Raw genomic sequence first — 21,840 nt, 5'->3', positions numbered from 1 at the left:
TTTTTATGTGAGCCTTCGCTGCTGCTGCAGGGAGAGATGGAGAGGGGTGCAGCTGCTTCTATGGGGAGAGGAGCAGAGCGCATCGCAGAGCACGCTCCCACTCCCCTCCTGGTGTTCCCTCTAGCCGAGTGGACATTTGAAATATTGCGCGCACTGTTGTTGTGCGTGATGTCGGGGGAGCACGCCGGGCACCGGCACCACATGGTTAAAGGGGGGGTGGGCTGAGGTGAAAGCGGGAAGAAGAAGCTGCAGGGGTGACAGTCATTGACAGCTGGGCAGAGAGCAGGGAGCTACCCGGCTGTATTCAGAGCACTGCAGGTCACGGCTGTTTGAAATAGTACCCCTTTCACAACAGAAAATGCAGGGATTTACCCGGGAATATGGTCCCAGGATCATGCAGGGACATTCCCAGGCTGACACCTTATACACCAACCTAGTCCCTGCATTTTCTGGTGTGAGGGGGAGAGATATCCACTCACCTCTCCCTACCCCCCTTTAACCAACCAGCTATATCTTCGGAACCAACTGACCCATTTACATGAGACCAGTATCATATTGAAGAACTTTTAATTTGGCTTCAAATGATTTTGGACCCGTGAAACTGGGCTGTTTGGTTCCAGAGAAATCTGCCCTCAAAGAACATAAACAGTCATGAAATTACATTTAAAAAATGAAAAAAATAAAATAAAAACGGTTTAACCTCAATATCCCTGGAACCAATTAACCCATATGGATCCAGCCTGGTATCAGATTGAAGGCCCAGCGATTTGGGTTCGACTGAGATCAACCTCGAGCTTCAGTGATGCCGGAGGGGGAACTGGCAGCCATTGAACTGGGTGGGGGTCGGAATTAGCGGGTCCCATGTTACCCTATAGAGAAAACGTTCCAGATTTGCCTGGCAGTATCTCCGGTTCCCAGGGGGCTAGAGACACGGGGCTGGGCTCGTTGGAAAGCCCCATCCCTCAGCTACAAAATGAGCTAATGGGTGGTCCGGTCCACCCCCTAGATTAGCCTATGGGTGTGAGGGACTGGTATCGGCAAGTGCATACACACTTGCTGATACCTTAGACCAGTGGTGGGGAACCTCAGGCCCAGGGGCCGTATGCGGCCCCCGTAGCAGGTCTGATTGGCCCTCCTACCCACCCGGTGGCTTTGCCGGGAGTCAAGTACAGGGGACTTCTTGCGAGAGGTCGGTAGTTCTTGCGAGTTTCCTCTTAATTAACAGCAACCGGAGACTGACAGTCCTATTCAGCGGCAGCCGCCGGAGCGTGGGACGGCTGCAGCAGGACAATTTGTAAGAGAAATTTTTACATATGGCCCCCAAAGGATTTTTCCACCATACAATTGGCCCTTGGCAAAAAAAGGATCCCCACCCCTGCCTTAGACAATGGAGCTGACTGCGGGGTGGGCTAACCATGGTCATGCTGCAGCATGGTCGTCGTTGACGATGTCCTCCCTCATCCAAACGTGCTTGGATGAGGGACGGGGTCATTAACGACACGCATCGTTAGCGTTGCACAGCGTACACAGCCCTTTCTGAACGATATTGTGACCAATATTGTCTACTGTGTATGGGCCTTAAAGCACCTGTGCCTCTGCAAGCAGATATGGGAAACTTGTGTCCCAGAACTGGATGTGAGGAGCACCACTGGGTGGGTAATTACAGGGCTGCATGAAGCTAAAGCACTTCTACATTACTAACCTCACCACAAACCATGCCTGCAGCAAGTGGCCCTCACATATTACCTGCATTACTAGTACAGGCAACAATAAACATTTATGTGAAGAATACATTCAAAAAAAACACGTATATAGTCTATTTATTGTCAGATGAAATATTTGTGCACCTCCAGCTGCGGGCATGCCGCCCCCACAGTCCCACACACCATACCGCTGCTCTGCCCATACTGTATGTGTGTAGGGGTAGTAGGCTGGGCGCTGGCTGGGAGGGATCTCACGTACCGTTAATAAAAGCATCCGGAGATTGAAGCAGCAGCCTAGCTGCCTGGACCGTCTGCCCTGAGCGCTATCTCCCCAGCAGCAGCATGTCACACGGACCCATCTACAACCCGGTGAGTAGGAGCCGCCCCGCACCCCTGGCGATTTGTTTCACTCTGCTGCAAACTTCTACCCGTCCCGCATCCTGCCTGCAGCAACTTACACTGACTGTGATGCTCGGCACAGAGCTGTGTGGCCAGGGCTCACACACTGTAATAATGCTCCCGTGTGGCGACATGTTAGCGAATGTGTGTTACATAGCCGTCTTTTCGCATGGGCTCTCTCCAGCAGTTTGGATGCGAGTGTGCTATACTGTACATCTGGTTCTATTTACAGTCATGTGACGGATACTGTACACGCCAGGGTTGACTGCTAGCATTGGGCTGTTCCGCATTGCAATGTGAAATGTTCATGTTGCAATCCCACCCAGCCCCCCTGCACAGTGGGGTCAGGCCTTTGGTAACTTTGCAATGTTTAATATTGCAAAATAATGTTTCTGGCAGATAGCTAAATCTGGTCATAGGTTTGACCAGTGCAAAAAGGTCTACCTGATATGTTATAGCCATCTATACCTGATAGCAATGCAAATTATCATTATGTAAATACTAAACTTTTATAAATGTAAAATATTTAAATATATACACTAGTAAGCCCGCTGAAAGCAAGTGCTTAGAAAGCTAGATGTAGATTCACTTGCTTCCAACAGATGGCAGTGTTTCGGTAACACGTGGACACTAGACATATATATAGATGATATATATAGTTATCCACAAACCGGAACCCCGTGTCTATCCAGTTTAATATTACCAGGGTTCAGCACAAACAATAATCAAGTTGGACGCATACTGCGGCACTCACTCAGATTTCCAGAACAAAACACACCACAGTGGGTAAGTTCTAGCAGCTCAGACACTGGTGACACAGGATCCTTCTAGTGATCCAGGTCACTGCTTATTACCTGTTGGAATATCCAAATCATTGTTGGAAACATTTTATATTTCCTTTGAAATCCGTTTTTCTGCTGGAAAAAAGTGTCCATTTACTGACACAAGAGTTATCCTTTAATAGGATCCAACCTTTAACCTGTATTCAAAGGTTTAGAAAAAACTTTCCCCTGATGAAGTCATTTATGACGAAACGTGTCGGGTACTCCATTGTTGGATGAACTGAACCATGAAACCTTTGTCTGAGAAATAAAAACTCTTTTTGAAATTTTAATTATTTGGTCTGCCATAAAATTGTATGTAAAGGGTGGTGGATATCACATAGCGCACTCTATACTTCTCATATATATATATATATATATATATATATATATATATAGACAGTGATGCGGCGGCACTCGGACAATAAATACACAAAGAAACGGCCTGATTTGCCAAATCAGGCCGTTTCTTTGTGTATTTATTGTCCGAGTGCCGCCGCATCACCGTCTACATTCAGTTACTTCATGATTTGAGCAACTGTACGGAGGGCACCGGGAGAAGTATACCGCGTATGCAGTGAGTGCCAGAATCACGCTGATTTATATATATATATATATATATATATATATATATATATATATTGGGAACAATGTGTAGCTGTGGAAAAATATCTAATTAACTTGGGCACCTTGGTAGCTGTGGGGAGAGCATACTAAAGTTTAAACTCTTCTACTGTACATGTAGAAAACCTGCTAGAATTAGATGGCCACTAAAACAAATGAGAACTTCAGGAATAAATATAAAAAAATAATTACATAATAATTTATCTTTAAAATCAGTTATGTGGTGGTGTATATGTGGTGGTGGACAGTTGTGCTTCTGATTGTCCACATTGTTTAAATTTGGCAGCCACTAGCACTGGTTTTGCCTATCACTTTAACCATAAATAATTTCATTTGGTCCTGATTCACCAACCCGCGGCACCCCTGCAAGAGCATCAAACCACCCTACAGTCCCTAGGCACAGAGGGGAAATGTATGACTGCTCATTATACAGTTAGTGGGATGCAGTTTCTGCACTGTTATCTGCGCCAATACCAATTTTCCCCATGCACTCTATGAAGTAGGAGAAGCATGCAAGGTGACCAGGGTACTAGGGCGCTATGCATCCCTGTTATTATCGGTGCTGCTATTTACAATATAGCACACCAATAGCGGGGGCAATGTATGAACAGTTAGTAGCTCTAACCATTCCAACACCTGTAGCTACTGATATCGACAGCTGACAGGTTGCAAGTGAGATCCTGTAAGACACCAAATCTCACGCATGCCCAGTGAGCCAGCTGAGCAATAGCCACAGCACATTAGCACTAGTTTGATGCTTTCAGGGGCAAACGCAGGATTTTCAGAAGGGGGTTTCCAGAGGGGCAGAGCAAAGCACGGAGATGGACACTTTAGTGACTCAGTATATGCCGGGTCAGTTAAAGTATTATAGATAGACCAAATGTATATTAATAATAATAATAATAATAATAAAAATATATATATATATATATATACATACATATACACACACACACACACATATACATATACATACATATATATACATACAGGGGCGTCAACAGCAGTGTAGACCCCTGGGCGTAGCAATGTATTGGGGCACCTACCAATCCTCCAGCGGTAGGGGTGGGGGAAGCTTTGATTTCCGCCGGGTGGTAGGGGGTATTATATCAACCGCTCAGCATGTAGGGCCTGGATCAGTAATTTCCACTAATTACCCCTTTACTGCACAGATGGTGGGAGATGGGGTGGGAGAAGGGGGCATTGGGCTGAATGAAGGGGCCCTGATACATAACTTCCAGGGTGGTAGAGGATGTTTAATATGCAGAGGAGGGGTGTATAGTGGAGTGGGCTTATTATTCATAATTTTCTGGTGGGATGACAGCTTGCTTGACTGCGGATATCTCCAGTTCCCAGAAATAGATTTTAATGGAATTCAAAACTAGAGAATCCCCCCTACCAAATGGTATTGGGGACTAGGGGATCAGAGTTCAGGAGGCAGAGCAATCTGCCAACGAGAATATAAAACTACATACCAGGTGTGTGGAGCTGGAGCAGTAACCAGCTGCTGGAAGGCTGATATCTCTGGTTGTGGGAACAGTAGAGACAAGCTACCAGTGTCCATCAAAGGGGGAGAGTCCCAGATTTTGGAATCTACCCTCAGAAAAACTCCAAGTCAGACAGAACCTGAAATATCTGACTGGGAAGAGCAATTAACAGGCTTGGATGGGGACCACTGCTTTGAAGTCAGATATCTCCGGTTCCCAAGGGCCGATTTTTAAAATTCTTGCACCCATGGAAAGAGGGGACCCTCAGCTAGGGCCCTTAGACTCCTGGGGTGTTTCTGGGTACTCAGAAACCCCCCCTGCGTGCGCTACTGGCTCTGTATGTATATTTAATCAGCAAAGCAATCTGTAAATTAGACACACACATACAATATATATTCTTATTTATATATGCCATTCCTTTAGAATACAATTTATATATGAATATCCTTTAGTCACAATGATCTCCTTTCTTTCAGCAAGTTCCATTCAGCACCCATTTACACAATGGCCTCAGTGATGGGACACTGGTTGTTATCAATGGCACTGTACTCCCTTCAGGCGATCGGTATGTACATATAATGATAAAGCACAGTTTTAAATGCTCAACTGATATGCAGGGTGTATAACTGGAAGCATGGATATTAGACCTATCATCTATAGAACCAGTGCTGCTATAGTTAAAAAACGGTCTCTTTACAGTGCAAATGTATGCACCAATTTATTGGTTCAAAGGCTGCAAACATGAACATGTTAGTAAATCATCTCTAACACAGTAAAGTCCTAAGCATAATATACATCATAAAGTCATAATGCAAAAAGAAATACCAAACAAATGATATCACAGTAACAGTTGTGTCATGTTTCAGTAGAACAATTTTGAAAGTTAGATTTAAGCAATCATATATACATACCTTTATAATTAACCCCTATATAACTTTTATAGACTAACAATGTTATATGTTGCTTAGGAAGATAATCTACGGTGGATATAAAAAGCCTCAGTTTGAATATAACCTTGTCAATTTATCTGTACTGTAAGAATACTATACAGTATCATAGTAAAACATGTTTGCAACCCATAATACAATAAAGAGGACTTATTTTTGTACTATATGAAATTCTACTAACGTATTATAACATCCTATATAAAAATCTATTGTTGCTCCTCACTCTATGGAGGGGGATTCAACTGTTTTGTGCATTGGCAGCCAATAGATGGAGTGTTCGTGTTGCTTCATAAGTCATCATTTACGTTGTGTAAGTGTAATGCGTTCCTTGATAAATACCTCTGTCCTATTAAACATACTATTATAACCATTAATTCACTGTAAAAGTGCTGTAAGTTGTGTATCCCTTATGTAAAATGCTTGGGACCAGAAGAATTTTGGATAACGGATTATTCCGTATTTTGGAATATTTTTATATTTGAATGATGTATCTTGAGTTATCTTGCTTTTATGTTGTATAAACACATCAACCACATGAAATATACACAAATATGTTTTATTTGTGCATGTAACAAGGTTTAAAAACCTGTAAACAAAGTTTGTGTACTAAAGGTGTGTAGACACAGCAGCGTTATTGGCTGAAATCGCTGGCAATATGGTTGCTGAGCGACCATATTGCCAGTGATTTGGAGTGCTGCTGGCGATAAATCGCCAGCTGCACGCTCCCGTGTGTACTCCCTACTGGTCGCAGGAGCATGCTCCTGCGACCAGCGGCTTCCCCCGGCTGAGCAGGAGGTCAGCACCGGGGAGATCAGCGGCAGAAGGATTCCCTTCGGGTCTCTCTCCCCCTCGCCCCGTGACACTGCTCCCTCCATCCTCCATTCGCGTCGCTCCCCCCTGCTCCGTGACTGTAGCAGTGTCTCCTTTTCATCGCTGATGAAAAAGAGACACTGAGCAATATGATTGCTGGCGATATATTGCTAGCAATATATCACCAGCAATCATATCGCCTCATGTGTACACAGCTTAACTCAGGCACTGAATTTGAATGCCAAGCAATAATTTTCTTGCACATATTTAGTGCCAGTTACATATCCTGTCCTCAGTAGAGCCAGTTACAGATGTAGCCAGTAGGTTTTTAGCAACAACAAAAAAGTACATTCTGGAAAATATGGTTTTCAGAATAATTTGGATAACGGATATTTGGATAATGGATACTCAACCTGTATTTGAAGATGACCGTTATATATACAGGTTGAGTATCCCTTATCCAAAATACTCGGACCAGGAGAATTTTGGATAACGGATTATTCCGTATTTCAGAATATTTTAATATTTCAATGATGTATTTTGAAGTATCTTGCATTTATGCTGTATAAACACATCAACCACATAAAATGCACACAAATATATTTTATTTGTTCAAAAAACAAGGTTTCAAAACATGAAACAAAATTTGTGTACTATCTCAGATATTGAATTTGAATGCCAAGCAATCATTGTCTTGCACATATATAGTGCCAGTTACATATGTCCTCAGTAGTGCTGCTACAAATGTCCCCAGTGAGTTTTTAGCAAAAAAAAATATTTTTTCACTTTCTGGAGTGTATGGTTTTTGGAATAATTCGGATAACGAATATTCGGATATGGGATACTCAACCATATTATTCATGTAATGGTAAATGTGTGGTTTCAGTTACTATTTAAATACATTTTGGTTTAAAGCGTGCTACTTACAGTACTAGGGTAATTATTTTTCTTAGTAAGGTGCTCCCACTATCAGTATTACCATTCCTCGGTTTCAGATATAGAAAATGATTGCTTGGCATTCAAATTCAGTGCCACAGATAGATGTTTTAAAACCTTGTCTTATGCAGAAAAAAAATATATTTGTGTGTATTTCATGTGTTTGATGTAGTTATAAAACATAAATGTAAGATGCCTCAACATACCTCATTTAAATATATAAATATTCCGAAATACGGAATAATCCGTTATCCAAAATGCTTCTTTCTCAAGCATTTTGGATAAGGGATACTAAACCTGTATGCACCAAATTCAGACACTGGAAAAGCCACCTATCTGGGAATTTCCTGAAGTTTTAGCGCAGCGGTTCTCAAACTGTGGGTCCCGACCACCTCAGCACGGGGTCACGACTCCATGTTGCTGACCATCAGACGAACTGTTGAGGGGGGGACAGGGGATAACTCATTAAGTAAACACCCTCTACTTACCTTTTCTATCTCCCTCTCCCCCTTTTCCATTCCCTCTTTACCTACTGCCTCCCTGTCACAAAAGCGGTCACTTCACTTTACTGACCACACATGTTGTGGCCATTCTGTGGTAACTTGCTGGGGTCCTCTAATAATATTTATTGTCTGAGGGGTCCCAGAGTAAATAGTTTGAGAACCCCTGTTGTAGTGTGAATGAGAGTCCCAGACGTACTTGGCAGCTGCAATAGAAACAGACTGCTCGGATCCTTAGCTGACGTCACATGGCTTTCCCTAAGACCCCTGGGCACGCTCCCAGAAATCGTCCTGTTAAAACCCACAAACTCCGTCTTCCTGTCAATCACCTTGAGTACGGCCAGTGATCAAAAAACGAGCAGGATTTTATTGTAGGATGGCCTTGCGCACATATACCACTGGCCATACGCATGCACAGTCTATCCACAATAGCCCGGTGTGCAAATTCACAGCTGTGCAAACCTGTGTTTTAAGGTGCCCGAGGGCTCCCGAGCAGCCCTGAAGTTCCCGAGCAGGGCCTGGTGTCAGAAAGGGCCAGCCGCAGGGGAACCCTGGTGATCCGCATACACCAGGGAGGTATAGGGCGGTGGGGGGCAAGCGACGTGAGGGACGCTTGTGCCTGTAGGTGTTGCGCCAGTGGTGCACAGCTGGAGGCACACCTACTTATCAGTGGCATGCCCAGAAATTTTCCGGGAGAGCCGGCTCCTTCAGCGCAGCTCAGCCAGGAAAATTTCCAGGCATACCACTGAAAAGGTTAAAGGATACAAAATTCCAGGTTCCTTGTTATTTGCACATTAAGATGTGTTTTCATAATAAAATAGCTTCCTCTTGATATTGACAGCTAGTTATTTTTTAACCTGGATTGGTATTTGTGAGTATGAGTGTCCCAAAGCACAATACTACAGTTCTTCATGCAACACCCTCCCACTATCACACCATGGTAATCTCACCAGCATAGTGTACACTGCCTGTGCATTTCCTGATATTTTATTTCCATCTGACCAATTCCTAGGTTTGCAGTGAATTTCCAGTGTGGGGCGTCAGGAAATGATGATATCGCTTTCCATTTTAATCCACGTTTTGATGGTGGAATTGTTGTCTGCAACACCAAGGAACGCCAAAACTGGGGGAAGGAAGAAAACAAGCGGGAGCTCCCCTTTCATAGAGGGCATCCTTTTGAAATCCGGATCCTTGTTTCAGGCCATGAATACAAAGTAGGTGATCCATGCAAGCAAGTACACTGCCCAATTTATTTTTGTTCATTTCAGAATTACAATTATTGCTCTTTTATGAAGACATCAAATCTTTAGCTTTAAAATTAAATAGCATTTTAGGTTTAATAATAGAAATATGTTATTTTGTGATTTGCAAATCACTCGGCATGTGCAGTTTTAAAATTGTATAATAATTAGCCAGGTGCGTTCCCTCGGTAAATGTAGCAGAAGGGGAACATGCAGCACTCACGGACTTTGCAGTAGTAAGAAGCAATTGAACTCTTCCATGTGTGAGCTTTATTGAAAACCGTCATCAGGAATTCCTGATAATGTGGAAGTTCAGCATTTGCTTCCTATTACTGCAAAAATCATGAGTGCCGTCTGTTCACCTTCCGGGTCTTAATAAAGATCAGTAGTGGGCAGCGGCACTCAAACAGGCTTGCAATAATAGAAGAAATGTCCTTTATTCGATCCTACGGCGTTACGGGATTAGAACCCCGTCATCAGGAACACAGTTTTGTGTAATGCAAACCTTGTCAGTATGTTATACTCTGCCACTAAAGAAAAAAGAAACCTTTAAAAAACCAAAACAAGTAAATTCATGATCCACAATTTACTGTATGTGACTGGTCCCTATTTTCTCATTGCCCTTTTATATGCTAAACAATATCCACTGTTAGGTATGTTTAGGGAATTAGCGTACATTGGTATGTGCACTTAGAGATACAGGTTTTATATAGGATGCTTTACTGTACTTTACTGTAAACTACATTGAACCACTTTAATATTTAACCCTGGTCATTCAATGCAAGATAATTATGCAAACCATAAGCAATTATCAGTTGGTGTATGATGCTGTTCACAATCTCAATGGCTAAAAAACTTTCTAGATGGCTATTGAGCTTTTCTGATCTGATTCGGCTGACTTCATGTTGTGACTAAAGATACCTTGGAGTGTATGGAGGGCTCAGAGTATAGGCTCATGCATACTGACTGGTCGCTGCACTCAGGCAACCTTTGGATACAAAGATACAAATTGTATGCTGTCTTACATTTCTTCTAGGTTTCTGTGAATAGAAATCACTTTTTGGAGTATCATCACAGACTTCCCATCCATAGAGTCAACACCTTAGTTGTAAATGGCTGTGTTAGTCTTGCAAGCATCGACATACAAGGTCAAGGGGTAAGCACTACAATGTCTGTACTATATTGTTACATTTTGTTAGTCTATTAAATACATTTCCATTACTCCAATGGAAAATATGAACTACTACTCTAGACTTATGCTGCTTTCACATTGCCTAAACGTTTGAGACCCGGTATTTTGAAATGGTATTTAAACCGGATTTAAACCCCTTTCACACCGCACATAAATACTGGGTCTCAAGCAGGTTTGCAGTGTGAAAGCAGGACAGACAGTAGCTATAAGACAGCGTAGTGCATATGTAATGAGCGGCTCATTACATATGCACTGCACATTACGTATGTGCATATGTAATGAGTGGCTCATTACATATGCACTGTGCTCTCATAGCTACTGCCTGAGTCCTATATACTGGTTCAGAGCCGTTCACACTGCATAAAAACCGTCTCTGAACCGTGTAGGACTCAAATACCGGGTATTTGTAACCGGTAAATACAGACTGGTGCTTTCACACTGCAGCTCGGTAACCGTTTTTAAAGGCTAAAAAAATTGGCAATATACCGGTTAAGAGCTACGAAGAGTGTGAAAGGGGTAAATTAGCACGTTTAAAATGTCTGTCAACAACATATCAATGTTTGTGTTTTTAGGGTGGCTTCCCTCCTCAGAATTTTGGAGGTGCACAAATGTACAATGTAAGTTTGATTCTTCACATAACAGTTTGCAATTAGTCATAATTGACAGTACATTTGTACAAAATGTCTAAACTTTCTACTGTACAGGATGAGCTTATGTTATCCCGCATGCAGCAGTGAGCTCCACCATGAATGTGCTTAGTTTTCTATACATAGGTAAATAAGTTTAAGAGTAGCCATTTGTGAGTGTCACATTGTTTTCGAGAATTAAAAGAATGTATCTTTTATTCTTGTGTAACCCCTGCCTGCAAAGTATAGTATCACTGCTTTATTGCTACATACTGTATTGCCCACATGCTGCTTTCCTTCAGTGGGGATGCTCCCCCAAACCAATGCAGTAGGTTTTCCCACATCTCCAACATTTCTGTAATTTGGAGTGAGCTAAATATTAAGTCCCCCAATTCAAAGTAGCCACAGAGGGAGGAGTGTCAGCGAAAGGGTTAGTTAGAAACCACAGTTGTCACTTCAGTGACCCTCTGCTCCTTCACTCAGTGTTTCCATTGGGCCAGTGAGATAAGCTACATGTGGTATAAGCTGGTAGTCCACATCCTTGTGTGGAACTTAATGTGAGTATGTGACCGCTGCTTCTTTGCATAGAGTGGATAACATGTCGTGATTAGCATAGACTTGTGTCATAAGGTTTTTCCTGGACTGCGGATCCATTGTATTTATTACCCCATTCTGATGTTTCTAACTGATCCTTTTGCTCCTGCTCCTACTTCTCCCAGAGGGGTAGATTTATTAAGCTTGGTGAAGAGATAAAGGGCCAGATGTATCAAGCTTTAAAAGTGATTAAATGGAGAGTGATAAACAGCCAGCCAATCAGCTCCTAACTGTGAAGTTACAGGCTTGGTTTGAAAAATGACAGGTAGGAGCTGATCGGTGATAAAACCAGACACTTTATCACTTCATCAAGCTTAATAAATCTACCCCTGAGTCACTGGAAAGAAGGCTGCATTGAGCAGCCCCAGGCTTTAAGGAGTAGAAGGTAAAAGGATTTCTGACACTGCAGCAGGTTTGACTTATTCTTAGAAAACACCAGTTAATGTCACAATATATAAGAAAATGCTAATTTGGTGACTGAAATGTGGTGATGAGCTTACTGGGGCACTATTCGGCTCATGTAGAAATGGACGGAATTCAATGCAAGCTGTTAACGTTACTAAATGGTCACAAAAAGTTCATACAGACGTCAACATTTATGTAATTGCATAGGTGGATCAGATGGAATATTCACAATGCCTAATACAGAAGCTGTAAAGAACACCCCTATGATAACCCTCTATACCTCAAATAGGGAATAAATAGAGCAGAAATAGTAACATACCTCCAAACATTGAGGAGGGACGCCGTTGCGTGGAGAAGGCGCATCCCAAAATTTTGGGGGGCGTGGTCTGTACTCACCATGCTCCCGCGAGACTACACCGCCATTTTGGACACTGTGTGCATGCGCACTGCATCTATTCAAGGGTTATGGGGGGGGGACTCCCAACTCCCCCCCCCCTGGACACTGGTGTCCCTTTGCTGGCGCTGGAAACATAAAAATATCTTTCTTTGGGCGGGATGTACTAATATACATCACCGCCCTTCGCTGCCTGGCCGCCGTGATGCCAGCGCATATGTACTAACATATGCGGCTGATTCAGACCTGTTCACTAGGCTGTGTATGTTCGCAGGATAGCAAACAGGTAAACACTGCCCTGCCCCCCCCCTACCCCTCCCCCCCCCAACACACAGATCGAACCGCCTCACTGGCATGCCAGGGGAATAACACATCCCCTCGCATTCGGCCGTACAAAGGATAAATCATTTGGTAATTATTTTTTTCCTGTGTTTGGAATGAAAAGTAAGACAGGACTTACTGTTCTCTAAGATCGGGGCCCGGCCAAAGCAGGCATTAACACGCCTGTGTCTGCAGGGGTGCGACCAGCATTTTTATAGGCATGGCCATATGGGCATTTCCCTGCTTTCTCCCCTGCCTGCCCCCTTCCCACCCCTCCTGGAGTGAACGTCCTGGCGAGTGTGAAACTCACTGAAGCCATTCGCCCCCAGGGTTTGCACGCTCAAACTCGACCAATGGGGGTGGGGCCTAATTTGTCCCACAACAAGCGGGTCTGAATCAGACTCTAAAGTCCAATGTACAGCGACAAGCTGCCACCAACGCATATGTTCTGAATGGTGCAATTTACACCTGCATGTCTTATTTAAATTGCGTCCAACTCTACATGAGCCCAACTCTCTGCATTCTAAACGCTTACATGCATTCTTCTGTCTTATTAAATTTAAAACAGATTTGAGAATTTCTTTAATACAAATTTTGTTCCTGTTTTCTGTTTTCTTTCTTTCAGCCAGCATTCCCTCCACAGGATTATCTTGGTGGTGGATATATTGTAAGATTATACTACACAGTTGCTATGTTAATCAAATAATCTGTCATACAACCCTTACTGCAACAGGCAGAAAAATCTGTATTGGCCTTCTTTAATTTGCACATGAGGTTTAGCCAATCAGTTGATAAAGTCAATCTGTTATTCCTCCTTTTTCAGGTTTTGTTTCTTTTTGGTGTGGGTTTTTCTGCTTTGTCATTTAGGTTGCTATACAGTCGTTTTTACATGTACATTACAACAGAGGCAAGATACAAATTGGTGCCCTCCCCCTACACTTTATATAAAAATATGTTATGTATATGATGTTGAAAATTACGAGAGTGTAACTTCTAGTCCTGTTAAGAGGAGAAGTCAGCCACAGAATCCTTATAGACAGCTTTCACTTAAGTGATTCAAACATGCAGGGTAGAAGAGGTGCCCCATTGGGAGCAGGAGCCCAGCGGCAGATGACTCCATTGCCTCCCAGAGTTCTGCCTCTGCATTACAAACCTAGCAGAGCAAGGGACAAATGTTGGAAAAGGATTACCTGTTCTGACACATTTTTATAATTTATTATTAAGCAACAGTCACATGTTCAACAATAATACAGAAATCTTGGTACTTATGTATTATCTGGGCTCCCATGTTAAATGCACCCCATTTTTTCATACCCCTACTATCCAACTACGCATGGAGCTGATTTTATATAGTGTGGGGAGCGCAGCGAGCCACCGAGCCCGAAGCGTGGCGAGCGGACGCGGTGTCATAAGAAAAACGGGAGCCCAGATATTACATAAGTACCGAAATCTTTATATCGGTGTATCTGTTTCTTGATGACAAGTAGGTGTGTGTGTGTTTGTTTGTGTTTGCTGTAGCCGATAGCCTTTCTTTTATAGATTTATTTTTGATTGCAGCCAAACCAGTTTCCACCTGGCCAATATCAAGCAGCAAATTATGTAAGTATGTGTGGCATGTTAAATTTTAATTTGCCTTACACTTTAGTTAAGACAGTTGAGTGAGTGCCCATTATTGTTCCACAACTTTCATTTTTTTCTGTTAACATTTCAATAAGTGATAGTGAACAGATTAACCTTTAATCATTTAGTTATTAGTTTAGTTAATGAGTTTGTTACATGTACTTTGCCTTCAAAGTGAGATCTATATTGCAGTGTAAAAATAAAGCAGTCTGTATTTTCCCTGCACAGAAACAAAATAACTCACCCAAATCTAATTCTCTCTGCACATTTTACATCTGCCCCCCTGCAGTGCACATTGTTTTGTCCATCTAAGAAGGAACTTGTCAGAAAGAGTGAACCAAAATAACCCCCAATGTGCTGTAGTTGAATCTGTTTGATTTAAACAATTTGAATGTTTTTGTCCATTTTCTGGGTTTGTCTCAAGTAGCTGAGTGCCATTTGCTCCCATACAGTAGCAGATTTTCAGTCCAACTTAACAACTACTTGGATGGTTGAATGAAAGTTGTTCTTGTAGTGTATGGCCAACATTAGACTTGGTTTGGGGCATAATTCTATTAAATAATTGTTATTAAAAAAACAGGCTATGGTCAAGATCAATAATCAAAGACTAAATAAATTTAGAGGCCTCTCTGGTGTCAGGTAACTAATCCCATCCACATTTTTACATTTTCTGGCTAGTGACCAGTATTACATTTTTAATATGTGTTTTTTTTTTTATTTGAAACGTAATCTTACCATAATAAAGTAATATTTTTCCTAATTCCCTTATGTGCAAGTCTAAAACCTGCAAAATGACTTATAGTAAAACCCTTTCAATATTTTCTTTTCACTGTGAGATAATAAGATAAAACATAGACTCAGTAGGCAACTTCAGCTGATCACGGGACTAATTCTTGTTGACTCGGTAAGCAGCGAAGTTTGCTGCTTACCGAGCACTGAAACGGCACCCTGCCGAATGTGTGCCCCCCCCCCCCCCCCCCTGCTGCCAAATCCCCTCAGTACCAAGCGAGGGGAGCAATCATCAAATTATTTCTCCTGCTTTAAGAAATAAAGTTCAGTCTGAACTGACTTTTATTTCCTTCACCGTCTGCCAAAGAGGCGGTGGCTGCTGAAGTCCTGGGCGTTCCCATAGGTGTTCCCAGCGCTGTTTTTGAGTGTGTAATTCGCCAAGACTATTTGGTGCTGCATCAGCGATGTGTACTGAGTGAGATGTCACTGCCTGTGTTCTCAGTAGGGAGTCAGGTGATAGTAACGGCTCCCCTGAGTATCAGAAATGTTTTCAAGACACCCCTAGTCCAAAAGTTTCTCATTGATAAAATCCAAACAAAATATAAAATTAAGTAAATTGTGTTTATATCTCATCCTTAGAGTCAGGTATGTGGTAATGGACATGATTTACTCCTCTTTGGCCACAATTTGCCTATATCATTGGTCATAAAATGTTTTGAATTGGTCATGAATCACCAATGCAGGGCACACCTTCAAGACCCCAAAGGCACCCCGGGGTGCCACAGCACACAGATTGGGAACCACTGCCCTATATTCTTTGGGTTTGGATTGCAGTACTATTACGTACTTGGTCTGACTTGTATGCTTGAGATTCTGCTGTATATCTCTAGGTTTTCTTTCGGGTTTTTTCCAGTTCATGAAAACAAATAAATACAATAATAGATTTTGTCTTTAGGCAATCCCATACCAGACTAGCATCCATGGAGGCTTATTTCCTAACAAGGTGATTGTCATCCGAGGATCTATCCCTGGCCATCCAAAGAGGTAAAAATTGAGAACATTATTTTCAGAAGTTATTATTTAGGTGTTCACCATATTTGTGCATAACAAGCGTTGCCTTACATCACTTCGTATACATTCTGTTTCAAACTAAAACCAGCATTGGTGCATTTCATAGAGGTCAAGAATGAGGTCCTGCACTTCCCTTTATGACACAGGAGGTGGTGCTGTTCTGCTTTGTGGGAAGTGTGTACATAAAGATGAATGACAGCTTCTATGCATATAACTTTTTATTTTTAATTCTAAAAATATAAAAAATATATAAAATATAATTTCCTCTTAGAACCATTTGTCACTTATCTAGATGGATATTTAAAAGGCCCATAATAAAAATCTTCTTTTGGCATTTAAAAAATTGGGGGGCAAGGATGGCTGTACAGTCCTTTCTTTCTTTTACACTTTTCAGCTGTAACAGTGCAGAAATCGGTGCTCCATAAACTGACGCATCAATCAAAGCGTCTGCACAGAGTGAAGTACATAGTGTCCAAATATATGAATTTCATTTATTAAAGTTTTCCGATACAGGAAAGTACCCAATAAGTTACATAAGCACATTCAGGTTATACAGGATCGCCAGGCTGCTCATGGGTTCAGGAATTTTGTATCTGAAAACACAGACACTGATCTCACCACTCCCAGAAAATAGGGCATATGGACCCATTTTTAGAAATACTGTCCAGCTCTGGTGCCCCCAAACACCAGAAGCCTGTCAATCAGGCTGCGACTCGGGGCTACTGTGTGCAAGACACCCCACTAGAGATTACTGAGATGTAAGTAAACATTTCTGTATTAAGCCAAGGGTTCGGGAATCTCTGCGAATCTGCCAGTGTTTTTAAAGATCAGGTCGGTTTGCCCTGTGAAGGATTGCCACTATACAGACAGACTCTAAGGCTGTTACATACAGATGCGACCTTCCTCCTCTAGCCTCTATATGCAATGATTCATGACACACAGGGCATATGAGAGCTACCAGCTTCCCCCTGAAAAACCTGTATTTTCATGCATTGTTATGTGAATAGGATGCACAAGCAAACATTGCTGATTAAAATGATGTGTCCCTGGGGGACCCACACTGCAAATTTTTTAATATTTACCCCTCTGGAGTCCCGCGATGGAGGCAGTATCACTGCTGCAATTGCTGAAGAAATCCCCATGGTGCCATTATTTTTTCAGAATTGTGCGCATGTGCAGTAAATTCAGAGCCCTCTAGTGCGCTATGCACTAGTGCGACGCTGCAGCTGGGACTACAGGAGAGAATAAGGGGACCAAACAGAGGAGGCTGCACACAGGCCTCATCCTCTCCTAAAGCACAGCCGGATGTGTGACTTGTATATATTCTGTGTGCAACTGCGGCTATTTCCACATACTACAGGCTACTTTAACGTTGTTGGATGGGCCTATGTTTTGGCCAAATGTGTGTAAATCTTCAATTATACTCCATGTTATATGTAATTGTGTATTCAAATTAATTTCATTATTCTTGGTGCTTAAATTGGGTGCCTGCATCATTTATTTTCCTATCTGGTGCTAGCAGCATCAGAATGCCAACACCTCTTAGTATGTTTAAGTATGTTTGAGTGCCAAGTGCATTTGTCAAAATAGGTGTGAAAATTGGCAAACAAACATTTATATTCATTATAACGACCTGTAATGTTTACCTAATTTAGGAAATATATTTTTTCCAGAACATTTTTTTATTTGAGTTTATATAGAAAAAACGGGTATCCCAGAACTAGTGCGCAAAAAAAACAGCCATGCAGCTTGCTAGTGTGCAACAAAGAACGTCCAGTCTCATAGGTGCCGATTTATGTTTTTGCTGGTGGGTGCTCAAGCCAAAAATATAGGGGAGTGGCTTCATGGAAAAGGGGTGTGGCCACAAAATAATACTGATTTATATTACGGAGCACATTTGTCTCCAATATTCAAATTATGGCAACAGTGCCAAATACATAAATGCCCCCATAGTGCCAAATACATAAATGCCCCCACAGTGCAGGTACTAAATGCCCACACAGTACCTGTGCCAGTGATGAGGGAGGGTGAGTGCAAAGGGACATGGGCGGGTGGGCCGCTGCTGAGCGGGTGGGTGCTCATCAATTTCCGTGGGTGCTCGGGCACTCAAGCACCCACAGAATCGGCACCTATGTCTGGAACTGAAGCTAACTCCAACCAGGATACCCAGGAAAGCAGTCACAGTCCTCAGTAAGGAATGGTGTGCTGGCAAGCACACTCAACGCGTTTCAGAGATGCTTTCCTTCATTAGGAGTGACACTGTGCTGTTTTATTTGTCTCCATATTGGAAGTGGAACTTTATATTTAATAACTTTTTATCTCAGAAGATATTTGCACTATTTTTGTTCTTTTTCCATGTCTCCCTCACTACACTTGAAATAAAGTGTGCGTATTGGGAGACTCTTTTTTTCATGTTGTGGTTATATACCTGAAAAACGGTGGACAATATCTTGTGAACTTATCATGCTTGAAGTCATTAAACCTGGTGATATCCATTTAATTTATATGGGTACACACGGAGCGCTTACAAATGTGCGTATACTTTTATTATTTGTCTATTTGAATTTATATAACAAATGTGAGCGACACTGCCATTTGTAGTGGATATTTTGCACATCACTCGCAGATATGTTGGCACGCAAAGGGTTAAAAATAGGGTGTGTAGTCCAGTCCCCCCTTTTCCTCATTTCAGTCCTAGGTTTTGGTAATTTTAAAATCCTAAAAGCTACCTGTTGTGGTTTGATAGTCTAAAGATATTTGCTTGTCTTTTTCAAATGTATACGAGAAATGTTTTGTCTTCATACATTTTAACATGATTCCAAAACTTCTCTACAGATTTCAAGTGAATCTGAAATTCGGCGGTGGAATAGCCTTTCATTTTAATCCAAGATTTGATGAGAATGCTCTTGTACGGAATAGTCAGTTGAACAACAGTTGGGGTAAAGAGGAACGCCAGCTGTCTGGCAGTGGAATTGGTTTTGCACCAGGGCAAAACTTTGCGGTGAGTTAATCATAAAAGTCTAGTCATATCATATAATCATAATCGCAAGGGACTCAGGACCCCACACAGTTCACATTTTCCAGGTCACCCGGCAGGTGCACAGGGGCACTCATTACTCATTGACACATTTTAAAAGATCCACATGTCGAGCTAATTATTTCACTTGATCTTCTTTAACCTGCAAAACATGCACTGTGTGGGGTCCTGATTGCCGAGTTTTAGAACCTGTGGTTTAGGGGATGCTCTCCCAGGGCCAGATGTATCAAGCTTCAAAAAGTGATAAAATGGAGAGTGATAAATAACCAGCCAATCAGCTACTACCTGCCTTATTACAGACTGTGTTTGAAAAATGACAGGTAGGTGCTGATTGGCTGGTTGTTTATCACTCTCGACTTTATCACTTTTGAAACTTGATACATCTGTCGCCCAGAACCATATAAACTGTCTTTAAAAAACAATTGCCTTCAAGTCAGAATATCTATCTTGTGTTTTGTTTCATAGGATGCTATGACATAATTGGCATTTGATACAATGATTCTCTTACAGCAACTGATGTATGTAATGCACTCCCAATGGATGTCCATAGAGCTGAATCTGTCTCTTATATGCATGTAGACCATCAAGTCACAATAACCATGAATCACACTTATACACATATGCTGACCGCTTATATACCTTTTATTTAGAATTATTGGAGGCACCCAGCCAGTCCAGATTTTAAGGATATCCATGCTCCAACACAGACGTCGCAGTACTTCAGCCATATTGATTTGATCAGATATGGGGGGAGATTCTCTAAGAATCTCCGCCCCCCTTCACCGCCCATCGCATTTATAATTATCGCATATGTTCTAACATATGCGATAATGATAGCAAAGGACAGCTCTTGCGTTACAGCATCCCAAATGCGGTAAAAACCCGGGGTTTTTACCGCATTTCTTGCATAGAGAATCTCCCCCATGATCCTTAAAACCTGAACTGTCGTAGTGCTACGAGGACTGAGTTTGGGAAATCCTGGTGTAAACCTCTTTCTGCTGAGTGTTTGTCCTCGCCTTTTTTATTTTTAATATTTGTCATGCAAAATTTTATTGCTTAAATATTTTTACAATGCTTTCCATGGGTGACTGTGTAGGTGTGTGTGTTTGAGGGGGGGAATTAACACGCAGTTAGGACTGGTAGTAACAGTAGTAGCGGTAAGGGGCACAAGGTAACAATGTTATCTATGATGGTATATGTATTGTGTCTGTGCAATCTAGATAGGCGTTTCATTGTATGTCTTTAATAATGTCTCCTCTTTCACAGCTTGAAATTATTTGTGAACGCCACGGATTCAAAGTGACTGTGAATGGTCACCATGTGTGCACTTTCAATCACCGAGTGACGAACCTCCAGCAGATTAACACTCTGCAGATAGATGGCGACGTTGTATTGCAGCATGTCCAAGTCTAGCTATTCTTTTATGCTCTCGTTTTATACCACGATCTCTGATGCCTTTATGGGATATTTAATATTCTTTGGATGATGAAGAAACACCTCTAAAATTGGTTTTATTTGTAAAAATATAATAAGTAATTGGTTAAAATTGTTAACATCAATAATTTGAAAATAAAATATACCATATTTTCTGGCAATATTCTGGTTTTATTTAAGGTAATATATTTGAAACTCCCTTAAATACAACTTTCACAACTTTACAAAATGGGATGTAGTTAGATTGGCATTGGAATCTCAGCAGCTGCCTGAATGCTAGTTAAAGAATCCCAAACATAATATCCCCTACCCAACATCACAACACATGATTCATTATGTAACGGGAGAATTGAAATAGCAGTTCATGATTGTTAATACAAATACACTATGAGACTTCTCTAAGGTGGTGAGGTCGCATATGGTCTTTCTTGAACCACCCCGGCAGCTTCCCGGGCGACAGAATCATATACAATACATTATTTGCAAACTTTTGCATACGATGTATCGTATGGAATCCCAGCAAGGGCTGCCGGATCCGATAAATCTTCTTGACACTCCTTGCAATCTCCAGCTCTCATCGGACCTCTAAATCGGAGGTAAAACACATACAATTTGTCACTTTTTATCCAATTTCACTCGGCCCAATGCTTCACAATTGGATGAAACCTGCCCAAATATATATAAACTTCCACAAATACTCACTCAGAGGTCTTAGAAATAGTAAATGTATATTAAAACATCACATATGACGTTTCAAAGCTAGACTGCTTTTTTTCTCAAGGTGAGGGTTTGGTGATGGGATCTTTCCCATATATGGGTGGAACATAATTATTTTAATTGAATGGTCTATAAATCATGCAGTACACCTCATGCAGTACACCTCATCATTATAAAATGGGTAGACAGGACAAAAGTCTAGGAGGTTTCTGACTGCACCAAATTAATGCTA

The 21,840-nt window shown here is 41.8% G+C and overlaps 1 protein-coding gene across 1 annotated transcript; it reads left to right on the top strand.

Moving 5' to 3' along the window:
• Nucleotides 1–1,936: 1,936 nt before the first annotated feature.
• On the top strand, nt 1,937–21,052 carry LGALS9 (galectin 9). The gene is made up of 10 exons (XM_083174167.1): nt 1,937–2,072; nt 5,511–5,599; nt 9,240–9,441; nt 10,505–10,624; nt 11,233–11,277; nt 13,626–13,667; nt 14,558–14,599; nt 16,305–16,393; nt 19,256–19,421; nt 20,724–21,052. Exons 1-10 carry the CDS (start codon nt 2,046–2,048, stop codon nt 20,868–20,870), a joined length of 969 nt encoding a protein of 322 aa, XP_083030293.1. The 5' UTR covers nt 1,937–2,045; the 3' UTR covers nt 20,871–21,052.
• The last annotated feature ends 788 nt before the right edge of the window (nt 21,053–21,840 follow it).

This window comes from Crinia signifera, chromosome 2, assembly GCF_055691185.1.
Source record: "Crinia signifera chromosome 2, ASM5569118v1, whole genome shotgun sequence".
NCBI classification, from domain to species: domain Eukaryota; kingdom Metazoa; phylum Chordata; class Amphibia; order Anura; family Myobatrachidae; genus Crinia; species Crinia signifera.
Note: the sequence above shows the minus strand (reverse complement) of the source record. Positions and strands in the feature narration are given on the sequence as shown.